The 17429-nt window shown below is 35.7% G+C and overlaps 1 protein-coding gene across 2 annotated transcripts; it reads left to right on the top strand.

Annotated features, from left to right (window-relative positions):
• Positions 1–1829: 1829 nt before the first annotated feature.
• On the top strand, positions 1830–16889 carry LOC149827859 (putative phytol kinase 1, chloroplastic). Of its 2 annotated transcripts, XM_090019693.1 has the most exons (7): positions 1835–1976; positions 2231–2320; positions 9471–9538; positions 9710–9841; positions 9940–10055; positions 10157–10271; positions 16439–16889. In XM_090019693.1, the coding sequence occupies exons 2-7, from the start codon at positions 2243–2245 to the stop codon at positions 16632–16634; spliced, it is 705 nt and encodes a 234-aa protein (XP_089875819.1). In that variant the 5' UTR covers positions 1835–1976; positions 2231–2242; the 3' UTR covers positions 16635–16889. The 2 variants fall into 2 exon arrangements, with proteins under 2 accessions (XP_089875818.1, XP_089875819.1); XM_090019692.1 differs by having other exon boundaries at positions 1830–2320.
• The last annotated feature ends 540 nt before the right edge of the window (positions 16890–17429 follow it).

The raw sequence follows: 17429 nt of genomic DNA, 5'->3' as shown, positions 1-17429 counted from the left end.
CTTACCATTTTCTTTCCTCGTCATACCACATCACGTAAAATCTTATTTCCTTCCCTTCTCAATCCTCCTTTCTCTCCCTCTAGTCCTTCTCCATTCACTTCTAGCATGACCTTCTCATACCCTACTCTCCCCTTATGTCTTACTTCTCATCTTTCCTATTTCCTAACACTCATGGCCTCATCTTACGTCTCTCAACCAGTGGTCTTCATCTCTCTTCATGCTCCTATCATTCACACAAATACGAAGCTCTCGAATGCAGCTATCGCATGCCCTAGATGCTTTTCTCCCACAACCTTCAATGGTGTGGCTGCTTTTCCACTCTAAGTGTTGTAATCGATCTCGAAGTTGGTACCAAATTTGATATCAGAGCAATGTTTTTTCTTGGTGAAGAACTGAGATCTACATGTTAGAGGATTCAACAAATTGGTTAGAGTCATATATGCTTTTGTGTCTTAGAGATCCAAAATTATAGTCATTGGATCACCTTGATCCATGGTTGGCACTCTATATCAAACCTTACATTATTCAAATCAGAAAATTACCTTCTGATCTGTATTATCAAGGCCTTTCTGCATTCGATCGGGATCTCTCATCACCAAATCTGATCAGATCCATCCAATTTGTGGCCAAATTGAATCATGGACACTCAAAGTAGACTTGTAGCAACTAGATCCAGCTTATTCAAGTAGGATCCAATCATTGAAGGTGAGATCACATATATACAAAGCATGTCTAAACCCTTAGAGACCAGATCTAGTTGTAATCTGAGCTAAAAATCGAAATTAGGGTGGACATAGGTGTGTGGCAATGGGCCGACCGACAAAAGGAGTGAGAGAAAAAGAGATATTTTACTGAGGGTATATAGCTTCACCCCTGGGGAGGTCAGAGGTACCTTCCCTCATCTATTAATGACATCCAACCACGATCCAACCACCACAGACGCTTTGCTTTGCTTTTGGCCGTTCATTCAAAACGATAAAGATATTATTGACATATTACGTGACAAATGAGCAACTTTCTTGCCGTTTATTGCATGGACAAGCGACCGGCGTTTGTGTCGTCGTCCCCCCCGTGCATCCGCATGATGCCCAGTGCTTGGGCCCCCACATGAATCCGAGCACCGACGAAACGCTGGGTACACAAACGGCCACTGAGTGCATCCCGTAGATACAAAAACAGAGTCCGCTGCTTATCCGTGCCTTCCCTGATTTGGGAGTGTCAACGGGTTGGGTTTAACCAGACCCCACCCGTGCCAAAACCTTATAGGGTACAGGTATGGTGATAAATAAGAAGACCCGATTAAGACCTAAGTCTGATTAATACATGGAGTTGGGTATAGTATGTGGCCCGACCCGAGCTCAGATTAAGACCTACAATTTCTCAATGTAAAAATGATAAAAAATAGTATTTTACCCGGTATGGCCTGAGTCTGATTCACGTAGTTTTTATGGGAGCCAGGTCTGGTTTCACCGGAGTGTTAACCAAACCCGGCCCGTTGACACCCCAACCTCGGTTGCGCAAAAAAAAAAAAAAAAAAAAATTCAAGGGCGCATGGACAGGGCAGGGCAGGACAGCACGTTTTGTCCTCTCGAGATGCAAGTGGTGGTGCTGGGTGACAGTGCAAGTGGTGACAGTGCAAGTGGTGGGCTGGGTGACAGTGCAAGTGTTGATACAAGCGTTTCGTCTGATCCACTCTCGAAAGCATGCAATACAAGTTATTTTATGACGAGGAACCCTCACCATGGAAAACCCCGGGTGGGCCCCACGGCCACCCTGCCTGCCTTGGACCACAAGCTGAGAAAGGAAGAGAGAGCGCAGTCATGCCAACCCAACCATCTAGGATTTCACAACCAGCCCCACTTCCATCTTTCTCAAATTGGTAGGCTTGAATTAGCAGTCCCACCAAGAGTGCATCCTCTTTCCTTCACAAAACCAGTCCATCCATGGAGAATCAAGGGTGCCCACAAGGGTGAAGGGTAAGAATCAGGAAGGGATGGGGGTTAAGGGGGCACCATCTTCTTGCCTCATAGTCATTTCCGCAAAATGGGTCATCCCCATGGATGTTAGTTTCCTGCCTCCTGTGAGGAATCCGTGGAGAAGCAGGAACCCTTCCGGCAGCCATTTCATGCGGAGAGGCTCTCGGAGGCATGGCCTGAGGACTCCCTGGGTGGTTTCTCCTCGTTCCCTTCTTCGTACGTTTGATTTCTCCTTCAACACTAATTTGGCGCAGGATACGGTGGCAATGAGCCTAGTGCTGGTGGGAGCTTACTCTCTGGTCTTATGCTTCGATTCCCTCACTGACAGGGGGCTCATTGGCCAGGTACCAACACAATAATCATCATCATTATCATCACCATTAGTACGACACCACCTCCGCCACCACCTTCACCTTCATAGTTTTCTCATGTCATCCTCTCTTGTTCTTTTCCTCTCCATAATTTTCTTGGTTTAATGCTTGTACTCATGGATTTCTGGGAAAATGAAAATCATTTCTTGACCATTATCATATCTCAAAAAAAAAAGGAATGCCATCAATTCTGATGCAATATTTAGGGGGCGTTTGTTACACCCTTGAATGGAACACCCAGGATGGAAAGTTCTTCCCCACGAGGGGAGGTGTGAATTTCTTTTGATAGGAAAGTTGTTTTTTTGTATTTATTATGTGGACCTATCACATATTTCTCATGAAGATGTTTGTTTCACCCCCTTTAGAAAAGACGCCTTCTTTCTTATGAAAGGGCCTCTTTCATAGGAAAGAACATGAAACAGAGGTGGCGGAAGTTATCTCTCAAGAATCCCCTCCACCATCTTGTTAATACCAAAGATTCCCTTTAGTTTTGTACAGCTGACAGCATGATATGAAGATTGTTTGACTTTTTCATTTTAGTGTGAGTAATCTATGGATAATGTGGGTTGGATGCTTGGGAAAACTTACTATTATGACCTTTGATTTTTGGATTGATACTTATTAGGCTGTGTTTGGTACATAGCAGAAAGAAATTACAGCACGATATTCATTTGGGCCTCATCCAAACAGAGGAATGTCTTTGCCCTCTGTCACTTTGGTACAGGAAAGAGATGACATAAGAGTTCCCAGTTTCACCTCTTTGGGTCTCATCCATCAGGAATTCCTTTCTTCCAGTGAATGAATGGATGTGGGCCACTCAAAATCCCCGGTTTCAGCAAAGTCTGGATATTGTTTCTTGTGGGAAAATGAGATTTTCAAATGAAGGGCTTGAGTTCACGGAATCTGGTCTAAAATTTGAAGCATTTGAATGTCTCCTTAGTAGCTACTACCTCATGGAAATAAGGGTGGGGATTTCTTTTTCTTTTTGTTTCCCTTTTGCTTTTGAAATTGGGGTTTTGGTAAATTTGGATTTACTTGTGGGTGATAATGGATATTACTGTGTTTGGATGCTTACGGATGTGACAAGCACAAAGACTTATTGTGGTTCCTGGTTCTCCCCATTAATTGTGTTTGAGTCTTGCTGTGGGAAGATGTTTTTTTTTTATCAGATTTTATGCTTACTGCATGTTGTATCATAGTCATAAATATCGGTATCGGCTATATCTCGGCAAGGTATAATATCAGGATATTATAGTTTTTCCATTATATCTCGGGATTAAAAAAATAAAACAAAAAAATTGAAAAAGAAAAAAAAATGTGCTTTCCTTTCTTTCTTTCTGATAAAGAAGATGATCAAGATGGGCATGTGGGGCTTCCTCGTGTGAGCCCACATGATTTCAAGATAGTTCATGACTTCAAGAAGAATCAGGAGTCCAACTTCAAGAAGGACTCATTCATGAATCTCATCAATCAAGAAGACTCCAAGGATGTAACGACCCCAACTCATACCTATGAAAAAAGTAAAATTATTTTTTTTTCTTTTAAAACAATTGCACAAATAATCCCAGAGACCCTGGAGTCTTATAATCATATCACATCTACAACCACAAGGGAGCTTACACCGCCATTTTTCAAACCAAAATGACTTTATTCATTAATCAATAGAGTTTAAGAACAATAAGTAAAAGAAAGTCAACTAAGACAAAATGTAGAGCCACTCTTTCCCAAAGTAGAATGTCAAGTAGTCCCGTGGTCCTCGTAGCTCGCAGTAGCAGCCTCTCTCATCACTGGGCATCAAAGGCTGTGAAAGACATAATAAATATGGTGTTAGAATCATAGATCCTGCATACGAATCCCTCTAATAAATCAAATAAGCAATAAGAACATAAATCAAATTCATGCAACATTTTAGAAAAAATATATTAATTATCTTATACTGCAAATATCCATTTAAGCATTTTAAGAACAGGAATCATGCAACAAGAATATATCACAAGTAAAAAAGCAGTAAAGATATATGATCTAATGCAGAATAATAAATATGCACGGAATCAATACACATGCATGAATAACTTATTAAGTTATTATCCGAGTTTTCTTTTGTATCCATGTTTCTATTAATTGCACATAATTTTAGTTTCACTTTCATTAAAATCCACAGATATTAAAAAACAGGCACAACAATTCTCAAGTTCAAGTTAGGTTCCTAGTTGTAGCTTAACACACAATTTTTATTTTATTATTGGGTTCCACACTTAGCTTTCGACCAATATCAGAAATTAACATCATTCATCAGAACATTAGAAATCAACATCTAATGTCGAGACACTAGAAAAATCAACATTTACTAATGTTACTTTCTTGGTGTACCAATAACAACAGCTAAGTCTACATACCACCCTCAGGCAAAGTGGCATAATCTCCCTAAAACCGTGGTTGGGAGGTGAACCACCTAGTTGGGTTCAGGGGCACAATTGCACACGGAATTTTAGTATCTTTACAATTCCATAAAACTGCAATCCAGGATTCCCACACTGTGGAAGGGATATCCAGGAAAACATTAATTACACTATTTTCTTTATTTTATCTTTTTATCAATAGACGGGTTCTTTACACAATAATTGTTTTGCAAATCAACATGCAAAACACAACATGGGACCTCAGCCCGTTACCATAGGTAACAGTGTAATTTGTTTAAAAGACCAATAAAGCTTTATGGAATTTGCAATGCATTCAATAAAAACTTAGAGTAATACCTGTTCGTGGCTCACATGGCCTACAGTGGTTCACATTAGACCGCTGATGCATTTTATGCAAAAACCACAATCAGCATGCCACTTATGCAATCATTTAAGATACTTTCATATGCACATTCATATACATCAAGTAAGAATGTACAAGAATAACAAATTCCACATGCATACAATCTCATGATTTCAAAAATACATCTTTCTTTTCATGATTTGTCTTATTTTCGATATGCAACCATGCATGTGATCATGCGAGTGCAACAACAAACACACATTTCAGGATTCACATTTTATATCATACATATGTATGTAAGCATTACATTAAATAGTATAAACATGCATAACCGACAACTCTTTTGCCATTTCAGCAAGCTCAGGATACAACACTTACCCACTGATTCCAACCCATTGTTGCCCGCACACGGGACAACATTGGTAGTCTCATAAGAATAATCCAATGCTCATATGCAAACGTGCATAATAGTCTATTTATTTTCATGCAAAAACTGAACAAGTACAGACATGCACAACTGCATATAACACATGCACCAGACTATACTTCCACATGCATAAAAGCCAAATTTTTAATAGGTGTAAATCTGGAATAACATGAACATTTTACATATACAAATCTGGACACAACTGTGAGGCATTTAACATGTATGAATCTGGAAACAAACATGTCTAAACATGAACATTGAATCTATACATGTAAACATGCAAATTCGGAATATGCATATGATCATGTAATTCTAATCATACATGTAAGTCCTAGCACATATGTAAAACTGAATATATATGCAATTCTGGTCTTATACAATGTAAGAATCAGCAATGTGAGGTAAAATCTGCACATTCATTGCATATGAATTTGAACATACATTCACGTAATTCTGAACATTCATTACATGTCCATCTGGATGTGTATTGCATGCAAACCTGAATATACATAACATATTTATTATATATATATATATTTATTTATTTTTTCTGTTTCAGTTCTGTCCAAAAATCATTGCCCAGCCAAACCGCCTGTCGACTGGGGATGTATCATCATTGAAAGTGCCCAGAATTTTTTTTTCTCAGAATCTAAATCTGCCCATACATATTTTATTTTACTGAATGGTACTTGGTGCTGCTGGGCATTACCAGTCAAGAAATCTGCTCAGCCGACTGGCGGATGGGCTCTCTTTTTCTTTTGCTAAACCAGCCTAGCCGAGGCAGTCCACTGGGCACAATATTATGAGGTTTTACGAGCCGACTGCAGTCGGCTGGGCTCAACTAGAAGCCCAGTTTTTTTTAAGGCAAGCTGGGGTTAGGCCGACCCCCACCAGTTACGCCTCGACCTGCTTTGATACCATGTGAGAAGTCATGCACCAGTGTTCAGCCACGACAGAAGAGAAAAAAGTTTGAGAGAAAGAGGGGCGGCAATGAGCGGTACGATTCCCAATGTGGGATCGTGTCCTATATTCAATAATATATATGTTACAGATTAGATCGGGTCTGTGTTACATCAATTCAGATCCAATAACATCAATCATGTAAAGAATACATAAAGACATTAGGTCCAGATCCAGACCCGTCAAACAATATACATAATAAACAGTATATACATTCTCAATAGGGGGAACCTCTCTCTCTCTCTCTATATATATATATATTGTAAAAAAAAAGAGGAATGGTCATGAATGGGAGCTGTGGATATTACACTAAGCTGCACTTTTGTTGGCTGCAATTACCAACCAACAGCGAGCAATAGTGCTGCTTCCATGGGCTACTACGCTTCGCTTGCTTAGCCTTCAACGAACAGGAGATTGGTGTTTGAGGGCGGGTAGGGTGTACGGAGTCGTTCATTTGTACTTCTTTAAGAATTAACAGTTGCCTAGGTAGAGAAGTTGGTAGGACCGTAGGAGAGCAAAATGAGTTAGCTGTGGATCGATTCTTCTGTATGAAAAGCCACCTCGGAGCACCACCACAACACCGATTCTCGCACACACACACACACACACACACACATATATATATATATATATATATATATATATATATATATATATATATATATATATATATATACACAGTGGTATACACTCTTGTTTGCATCGATCTAGCCACCAAATGGTAAATATAACTGTGCAGATGTGCTTAGCATGGTTTATTTACCATGTTAGAAGGTTTCATCATATCTATTATTCCATAAGATTCTATTTTTGAGAAGGTGAAAATCAACGGCTCACATTCATGAAAATAACGGTGTTTTAAAAATGGTATATAACATCATATTTGAGTCAACCTTAACACATGGAAATAATAAATAGGACATGCTAAACATGATCCAATGGTTAGATTTTGCTGTTGGAGATTAGATCTATATAAATCAAGTGTGTACCAGCATAAATTATGGTGGTGCAGTACCATCATAGAAGTTCCCTATATATATGACATGTCGACATATGTAATGGTTATATATTGTATGCGTAAGTAAACACTTTTTAAATTGATGAGGTAACTGTCTAGCTTATAAAAGATTTGAAAATGACATGTCAACATATGTAATAGTTTGTGGTTAGATTGCCTTTCTTTTTCTTCTATTGTTTCAGAGATATCTAGTACATGGATACTCCATGTTTCCTTCTATACCTTTTTTCCATTTTATACTAGTCATTTTGGTAAACATAATAAAATCGGTTACATACCGGTATCTACAATGGTGCCCATGTGGCATAAGGGTAATTGAGTGTCTTAAAGAAATATAATGCCCATTAGATAAAGGTATAGAGTCTCATTTATTCTTATGCTAATTTTAACGAAAAAAATGATAAATTATACTCTCTCTCTTGCATTGGCCTTTCCTTCCTTTTTACGAGCTAAAAATTTTCTTAATGAAATAAAAAATAAATTGTGCTTGCTTAAATATATCACAAGCTAACTAAATAAGATATTGTTTTTCAAAATTTGAAGAGCCTATAACCTTATTTGTTTGACTTGGGCCCTCCTTTACAAGGTTATCAGCTTGTTTATATGTGTATTTGTGTGTGTATAGTGCATGCTTGATTTGTCAAATTAAAAATCATAATGTGAACTAGTTTAGGAGCAAAAAGTATCCTTTAGGAAATTGAAATCAAAGTCTCTAGGTCCAGTGGTTAGGGCTGCACACAAGCCTGGTTTAAGCCAAGCTTGGGCTGGCTCTTAGCTCTTAAAAAAACTGGCTGTTCAAACTTTTGTTGAGGTCAGCCACACTTGAAGCACGTCTGTCCATGATCGGCTCAAATTGAGCTCGAGCTGAACATCTTTACTTCAAAAATATTGAAATCAAGAGAGCACTGCTGAGATTCGAACTCAATACTCCTCTGTAAATGCCCAACATCTTACTTGTTAGGGTGAGATCTTTTTTGTTGTTTGTTTTGTCAACAAAATATGTACATATACTATACCTAGATGCGTTATTAACTATATGAATCAAGCTTAACCAAGCTCGATTACCTATTCAAGCTCGGCTCGATTTTGCCTACTAAGCTGGAGCCGTTGTTGGAGCTCAGCAAGTTTTTTTTTTGATGAGTTCGAGCCAAGCTTAAACAGGTCAAGCCCGAGCTGAACCGAGCTAGATTGGCTCGTTGTGTAGCCCTACCATGGGTTGCCATTCGTGGGTCACCAAGGCCCAAACACCTCCATATGGCAAGATATGATCATTTGAACTTGGTATGCTTGGAGTGTTGGACTTTGGTTGCAAATCACTTCTTAAAGTATAGAACCCCATAACTGTGGTTGAAAGTGCCTTAAAAAAAGTGAGAAAAAAACTGTACTAAGTTTAGCAGTAGTTCATGTAGTACAAGAGGACATGGATTTTAATGAATAAGATGTTTTTCGTCAACTATGCCAGATGATATATACATGTTTGTATATGATATAGAAAGTATTATTCTGCTTAAAAAGAGTCAAGTAAGAAAAATTCTAAGCAAAAGGTGTAAGTCACTTGTATAAAAACAAAATATAATGCTTTATTTTATATGCACACACACACACAGACAAAGCTTGAGCCATTCAGCTTTCAAAATATTTGCAGGGATACATTGTGCGGAAGTGAAAAATTAATAAACCAATTGTAGGTTCGATTAAGAATTTTGTAAGGGAAAACTTTCTAAAATAAACTATGGCCTTGATATATCCTTTCAGACTTTCTGGTTCGAAACTGATGAAAGACATTGATTTTAGCAATTCATCTATGTTCCTTTTCTCCACTCTTGTTAGGTTCATTGTACTAACCTGAGTTTTCTGGCTGCCTGTGTTTTTTACTTTCTTTCTTGCTGTGTACCATGATGAGTCATTAGTTCATTGACAAAGATTATGATGTTTTTGAATTAATTTTTTTGCAGAAGCTGAGTCGTAAATTGGTTCATGTATTATCAGGACTTCTTTTCATGACTTCCTGGCCTTTGTTCAGGTAAATATAATGAAGTTTCTCTTCCCCTATCTTCATATCTTTGTGTTTCTCATCATGGAAAGAGTAAAAATATATGGATGAATCTTGTAAGCATCCTAAATTGTCACCTTGAATTCCTTATTATGTAGTGGAAGACAGCTCTATCTTCTGAAAATTCCCCCATGTTTATAGCTCTTCTACAGAGGCTCGTTTTATTGCTTCAGTGGTACCTTTAGCCAATTTGCTGAGGCTTCTTGTTTATGGTCTCTCAATAGCAAAGGACGAAAGCCTGGTGAAATCAGTAACAAGGGAAGGCAAACCGGAGTAAGACTTAACTAAAATTTTGATTTTATTTCATAATAGTTTGTGATGTCATAGATAGACCTCTATTTTCCAGTGCCTATTAATAGAATAATTGACAGGGAGTTGCTGAGAGGCCCCTTGTATTATGTCCTGGTATTGATGTTCTCAGCTTTGTTTTTCTGGCGTGAATCTCCTGTTGGGGTGATCTCATTGGCTATGATGTGTGCTGGAGATGGTAATTCTCTATTGATATTAGTACTTAATTTTCTTAAGCTTTATTTTTCGGCTGTTATTCTTCCTCCAGTTATATTTGTTAAGACCATGTTACATTTCCAGGTGTTGCTGATATAATGGGTAGAAAATTTGGCACTCAAAAGCTTCCCTACAATGAGCATAAGAGTTGGGCTGGCAGCCTATCTATGTTCATCTTTGGTCTATTATCTTCGCTGGGGTATGTATTAATATCTTTCGTTCTAGAGCATAGAAGGATGGTTTTTTATGTGTTCCATAACTTCTTGTATGATAAATGATCAACATTTACAGACATGAAAGTTTTGTAATTTTAGCATTAGGCTTTCTTTTTAATTTTTTATTCATACTAACATTTTGTAGGTAATTTTACTAATTTCTGTAATGAAATGAAAAGCTTATTGTTTTGGTTGTAACTCATGTGCTCATATTTTTCATATGCATTATCTTATAAGAATTTTATTTTATTGTATTTTTCATTTATTACATGGGGAAACTGGTGTCAGGTCAGGAGATCTGCCGTGCTGAAAAGTCCTGCCAAGCTATGGTTGGCATTGGAGAACTGAAATATCATGTGTTGACTGCCTAAAAGTGTTTGTCTTGATGTTAGTTGACAATTTAATATAGGAGACTGGTCGGCTAAGGGTTTTTAGATTTGCAAACAGTTTAGTTAGATAGCATTTGATTCATATAAATGCTGAAATTTATGGCTCAAACAACTAACTACTATCTCAAGCAAGAGTGACAAGTTACCAAAATTTCTGCAGTTGGATTCGAGGATGGAATCCATCCAAATTCAATCTCAGAAAACCCTTAAACAGTTGTAGGCATAGCAAGGCCGTGTTACCTATGTACAACACTTTATTAGTTAATTTGCCGAAAACTTTTCCCTTGAGGTTAATGAAGAAGATGTAATGAAATATGTGGAAATACAAAATGAGGGCCTCTAAGGGCTTACAAGTTCATAAACAAAAAGTGCACATGCACATACATAAGTCCAACTAAGGGACAATACAAGAGCACAAAGGCACAACACAAGCACTAAAGGGACAATACAATAGCACAAAGGCACAACACAAGCACTAAGTACATTAAAGAACCAAAGAGAAGAACACAAAACATAAAAAAATTCATCTTATTGAGCATGAATGCTTAAGAGAAACATTAGAAAATGAAAGGGGATAAAAACCCCTATTTATATACATACAAGAGACGGGGGGGGGGGCAATAGAGTTGTTGGATTGTTCCAATTCCAATAGCTCTATTGACTAGTCAACTCTATGTTGACTAGTGAAAAAAGAACCCAACAACTCTATTTGATATTTGACCAAATAGTCCCTATAAAAACAAAAAATGAAAAAAAAATAAAAGTACTAATGTGCCGTAATAGTCACATCCTATTACAAGGACTAAAATGACCAAAATACGCCTAATGGGTATTTACCTATTACATTATTATAAATAATATATATATATATATATATATATATGCATGAAAATACATACATATATATATATATATATATATATATATATATAGATATGCATGCATAACTTAACACTCCTCCTTGAACTTACGGTGTGATATACCAAAAGTTTGAAAATACAAAAATAATCAACGGGAAGGATCAAAGTCTTTAAGTGTCTTCATTGGAAGGCTTAATCTTTATGTCACATCAGAGAATTTTACAAATACAAGTCTCTGAATGTTTTCATTTTCATTGGTGATCGTTGTTAAAAATATATATATGCATGTATATGTATATATATATATACACATATATATAAATTTGTTTTGTAACTGTTTGCCCAATATGGGCATTTTTGTCTTTTTACATGTAATAATAGTTGTTTATTAGAAACAACTATTTTTTTTCTTTTTTTCTTTTATCTTTTTATTATCATTGGGGCCCCACTCCATAGAGTCGTTGGGGCCCCAACGATCATAAATATGACCGCTGGGAGCTCCCCAATGACTCTATGAAAGGGAGCTCCCAATGGACTCCTCCTCTAGTGTTTATATATAAATAGGGGAGTGATCCCCCATATTTCTCTAATTCCTTTTCCATCTCCTTTCAATAATAAATTTTTTATTAGCTTTTGGCATTGTCTCTTAGTGGACTTTTGTGTGTGCACTTGTGTACTTGTCTGTCTTTTTGTAATTGTCCATTCTTGGACTTATATGTGCTTTTGAATTCTGCATACTTCATTACATGGTATCAGAGCCCGTTGGGTTCTCTTGATCTTGAAAGTATTATTTGTGGTGATTGAAGATCGTGACAAAGGTACTATCACTTTCTTTGTCTTTATCTATCTCCTTTTTTATCATGGAGCATGAATCAAGAGTGGGGCTCTCCTTTAAACTCAATGGATCCAACTACTTGATGTGGATTTCGGCCATGGAAAATCGTCTTTGAAGAAAAAAATTTTGGGGCTTTGTGATGGGAGCTTCTCTTGAACTATCATTAAAGCTCACCAAGGTTGAAGAAGGTGCTTAAAAAGCTTTTGTTGGAGATGATCATGTTAAAGCCATCAATGAACATTAAATAAAGGTAGAGGACTGGAAAAATAACTATGCTAAAATTTTAGCATGGTTTATGAACAATGTTGACATAAAAATATATGCCAACATTGTTGTAACGACCTCAACTCATTCTCATTGAAAAGTGTTTTTTTTTTCAAACAATTGCAGAAACCAAAACCCAAGGATCCGGGGCCTCACAGACTTAACAACTTCTAAACCACAAGAGATCTTACATTGAACCAACAATCACGTAACTAACTTTATTAATCAATAATTAAAGTTTAAGAACATAATTAAATTAATGTCTAAAATCATAGAGCCACACCATTAAAAAATATCAGAAGTAATCAATGTCTCGTAGGCTCCCTGTAGCAATCGTCCTCATCACTGAGCTTCAAACCCTGTGAAAAACATAGGGAGTACGGGGTAAAAATCAAAGATCCTTTGTACGAATTTCTCTAAAAATCCAAATAGGCAAGAAAAAATATAAATCAAATTCATGTAAGTTTTCAGAGGAAATAACTACAATAATCTCATAATTCAATTATCATTCAAGCATTAAAAAACAATTACCATGTATAAACAATATCTCACATGAAACAGAACAAGTAAGAATGCATGAACTAATGCAGAACAGTAGATAGGCATGATTCCAATGTACATGCATGAATAAATTATTAAGTTATTATCAGAGTTCTCTTTTGCATGCATGTCCCTATTAAATGTACACAAGTTTAGTTTCACTTTTCATTAAAACTCGCAAATACTCAAAACGGGCACAACAAATTCTCAATGTTTAAGATAGGTTATCAGTTGTAGCTTAACACATAATTTTTATTTTATTACTAGGTTTCACATTTGGCTCTCGACCGATATTAGGAATCAACATCATCCATTGAAATATTAGAAATCAACATCTAATGTTGAGACACTAGAGATATCAATATCTACTGATGTCACTTTCTTGGTATACCAATAACAACAGTTGTGTCTACAATACCACCCTCAAGCAAAGTGACTGAAAACTCTCTAAAACTGTTGCTGGAAAGTGAACCACCATATTGGGTTCAGGGGCACAATCGTACACGGAGTTTTAGTATCTTTACGTTTCCTCAAAACCGCCATCCAGGATTTCCACACTGTGGAAGGGATATCCAGGAAGAAAAATGTTAATTATACTGTTTATCTCTTTTATCTTTTTATCAAAAATCAAATTCTTTACAACAAAATAGTTTTGCAAATCAACATGCAAAATACAATTGGTTGGACTTAAAAAATATATTTATTAATAGCCCCAACTAATGATAGTTGGCTGGGCTGAAAAGAGATCTTGTAACACATTACATTAATATGGACTCTATGAACATGCTGGAAAAATATATCCGCTGCACAACGTAAAAGAAAATTCAGATCTGGTAACCTTTTATTAACAACCAAAGGTTTTCAGTTTATATGCATATGACAGTTCAAAACATAACATCCTAACAAATATAATCAGCTCACTGGGCCGGTGATAGGTTTGGTTAAGTACAGCCCTGGACGAATCCCTACTCACATATATATATATATATATATATATATATATATATATATATATATATATATATATATATATATATGCACATTAAGTATGCCATTGATATCCAAAAAAAATTAAAACAAACAGTTTGAGGACAATTTTAAGCAAAATCTAATGGCGGTTTAAAATCAGCAGATTTGGACCAGATTTGTGCAATGTGAAGCAAACAACAAACATCTCAAAACAAACCCTAAGATTTCTTATATAGCATTTTGTATGGAATTTGGAATATAGATATCTAAATCCTATTAAAAATTGAAAATTTGAATACTAATATCCAAATAACTCCAGGACAAGATTTTTGTTTGTTTTTTTATCGGCAAGCTTGGGATAATCCCCATGGAATTCAAACTGACCTCTCGGTTATCATGGTCTGACTGACTATCCAGCTACCTCATTTGATTTCACTCTTAAACAAGAATTAAAATAACTAAATAAGAACAAAATCATGATACTTACATTTAAGTTAAACAAAAATTGGTCTAGATGAACATACAACTTAATAAAACAAATGAAAAAATAAAGAACCTACAACTTGATTTAATTCTTGGTTATTTGGATGCAACTAGCAGGAGTATCATGTTATTTCATATATCTAGAAAAATTCTCATATCATGGCATAGTAAAATGCAAAATCAATTGTAAGATTCATCATTTAGTCATTCACAGGAACTGTTGCTGAAATTTCTTGGAAATTTTAGTCTTTTTATTAAGCCGGTATATTATGATAATGGTAGCCCACTCTTTATAGCAGTAAATACTGTTTCTGCTTGCTGCATTGAGCACATAGAAATAGATTATCCTTTAACTGATGAAAAACAAAAAGGATAGTGGAGGCAGAATGAGGCCGAAATAGCAGAGTTGATCTATTGACAAGAGACTTACCTCTTTAAGAGAAAATATTTTGGACAACTTATAGAAGTTTTGCAATTGATCTACATTTCAGGAGTTGAGAGTATTATGTTTCCTGCATTTCTTTTCAAAATACATCTTTTTTTTCAAAATGATATTATCACGATATTTTCCCAAGATATTCCCTAGATTTTCAAAAAACATATTTTTTGTAGATTTCAAGTATTTGTTTTGTTTTACCTTTTTTAATTATTTCTTTATATTTTTGAAAGAAATATACTATAAAACCTATTACTTATATTTTTTTTATTCTTGATATTCATTAAAAATTCAAAACCTTAGATATTTTCCCAAGAAAAAAAAACTTTTTGAAAACACTCCTGAGGAAAATCTTTCCAAGAAATTGCTGAGGATTATATTGGCGACTATGATGCCACTGCAGCCATTTTTTTTAGTCTTTATCATGTATTATACTTAATTGTTACGCATTTTATGTGCATCTAATGCTTGCACACACACATACTAAGAAGAATGTATTCATGAATCTGACTTCTATTTTGACTGGCAGCTCACAAGTTCTACCCCATCTATTCTCTGTATTCCATATTTCTTCCAACTTGATTTTCTTCTTTCTGTGTGCTATTTGAAGTTGATACCTGCCATTGCTTTCATTTATTTTGTAACTTAAGACAGAACATGTGTTGATCAAGTTGCATTGATGTCCTGTTATGAAGCAACCATTTCTCCATCATGTTCTCGTACATAACAGTAATTAATATGCGCTTGATCATCTCTAGAGTGGCCTAGAATATGATGACACTGAAGAGACCAGTAGAATGGTTGATTGTTACTGTTGCCTAGATATGTCCATATTACTATGCTATATTGTGATTTGAATAACTATTCTTGTACGAAAAATCAATGACCTAGACTTGGTTTGATTTCCTAATCTCACTCGCGACCATAGGTTCATATAATGCAAAATCAAGGCTTGTTCTTTCATCTAAACAAGTATTTGGTTTAGGTAACCACAAGACTACGGTAGTGGCAGACTTTTCCAACGGCCAATTTATGGGAGAATAGGGTCAGCATGGTGTTCATTTTGACATCTTTTATCATTTAACCCTTTTAGATTATCAGCTATTTATACCATTTGCCCATATCCACATCTACATTTGTTTCTAGAAATGTATCTTTCATTTTTGCCTTCTTCAGAACTAGAATAGTAGACTGGGTTAACTAGGATGATCAGGCATATCTACTTTCTTTTTGCTGGGTCAGACATATTTGGATTAAGGTATACATATCTTGGCTAGTTTTTGTGATTTGGTATCGCCTCTCCTGCAATTTTCAAGGTTACTATTGATATATTCCTGTGAATTGTTACTGACCAGAGAAGGATTTTCTTTTGCAGGATGCTTTTCTACTTTGAATCTCTTGGTTATTTTCTTCTTGACTGGGGAAGTACAGGAAGCAAGGTGGCCTTAATTACTTTGATTGCAACAATTGTGGAGTCTCTTCCCATAACCATGGTGGTCGATGATAACATCTCTGTCCCCTTGGCAAGCATGTTAATGGCCTTGCTTTTGTTTGGACACCACCCTCACTGAGCCATTTCTATTGACTTGAACTTTCATTTCACAACTTCACATAATGATTTGTCACCCAAGTAGCCATCCCTCCCTGAGAAGGAACCTCAAGAGTATTTGCCCTCTTTCTCCAATGATCATCATATGAACACTCAGACATGTTTGCGCTCAGATTCAGAACAAGGAACCAATGGCTATAATTATGCCCTAAAAATGGATAAAACATTGTGATTATGGAGTTATATGGCTAATTAAATCAAAATCATCTAAAGAAAAGTTTGTTTGCAGTAGGAGTTAAATTATATATGTAGGAATTATCATTTTATATTTTGACTGTTGGGGAACATGTATTCTTGTCAAGGTTCTAAAAAACGTATCATAACCCATATCGGACGGGCCCAAACAATGATACTTATAGTATTGTGTCGTAAAAATTCGTATATTTCAAATAAAAAAAATTTAAAAATCTAAAAAATATGAAAAATCTAAAAAAATCATAAATTATGTGCTATGAATGGCATGCATAAAACAATCAAGATAATATGCTGTAAATGGCATGTATATCTCACAAGAAAATTGCAAACTATGAAATAATATGCATATTAAATAATAAATCTAAGCTAAAGTCACAAGATTCATAATAATGTGTTTACATAAACAAAAAAAATATCATAAATTTTTTTCAATACTTAAAAATTTTACATAATCATTTTTTTTTCAAAATTCAACCAAAAATGAATTAGGTAACATCAATCATGATTTTCATCATCATTATCTTCTTCTTCTTTTTTTGCAACAAACCTCCCTAAATCACTC

Source organism: Nuphar pumila, chromosome 10 (assembly GCF_984573655.1).
Source record: "Nuphar pumila chromosome 10, dmNupPumi1.hap1.1, whole genome shotgun sequence".
In the NCBI taxonomy this organism is placed as follows: Eukaryota; Viridiplantae; Streptophyta; class Magnoliopsida; order Nymphaeales; family Nymphaeaceae; genus Nuphar; species Nuphar pumila.
This window is presented reverse-complemented; position numbering and strand designations above follow the sequence as displayed.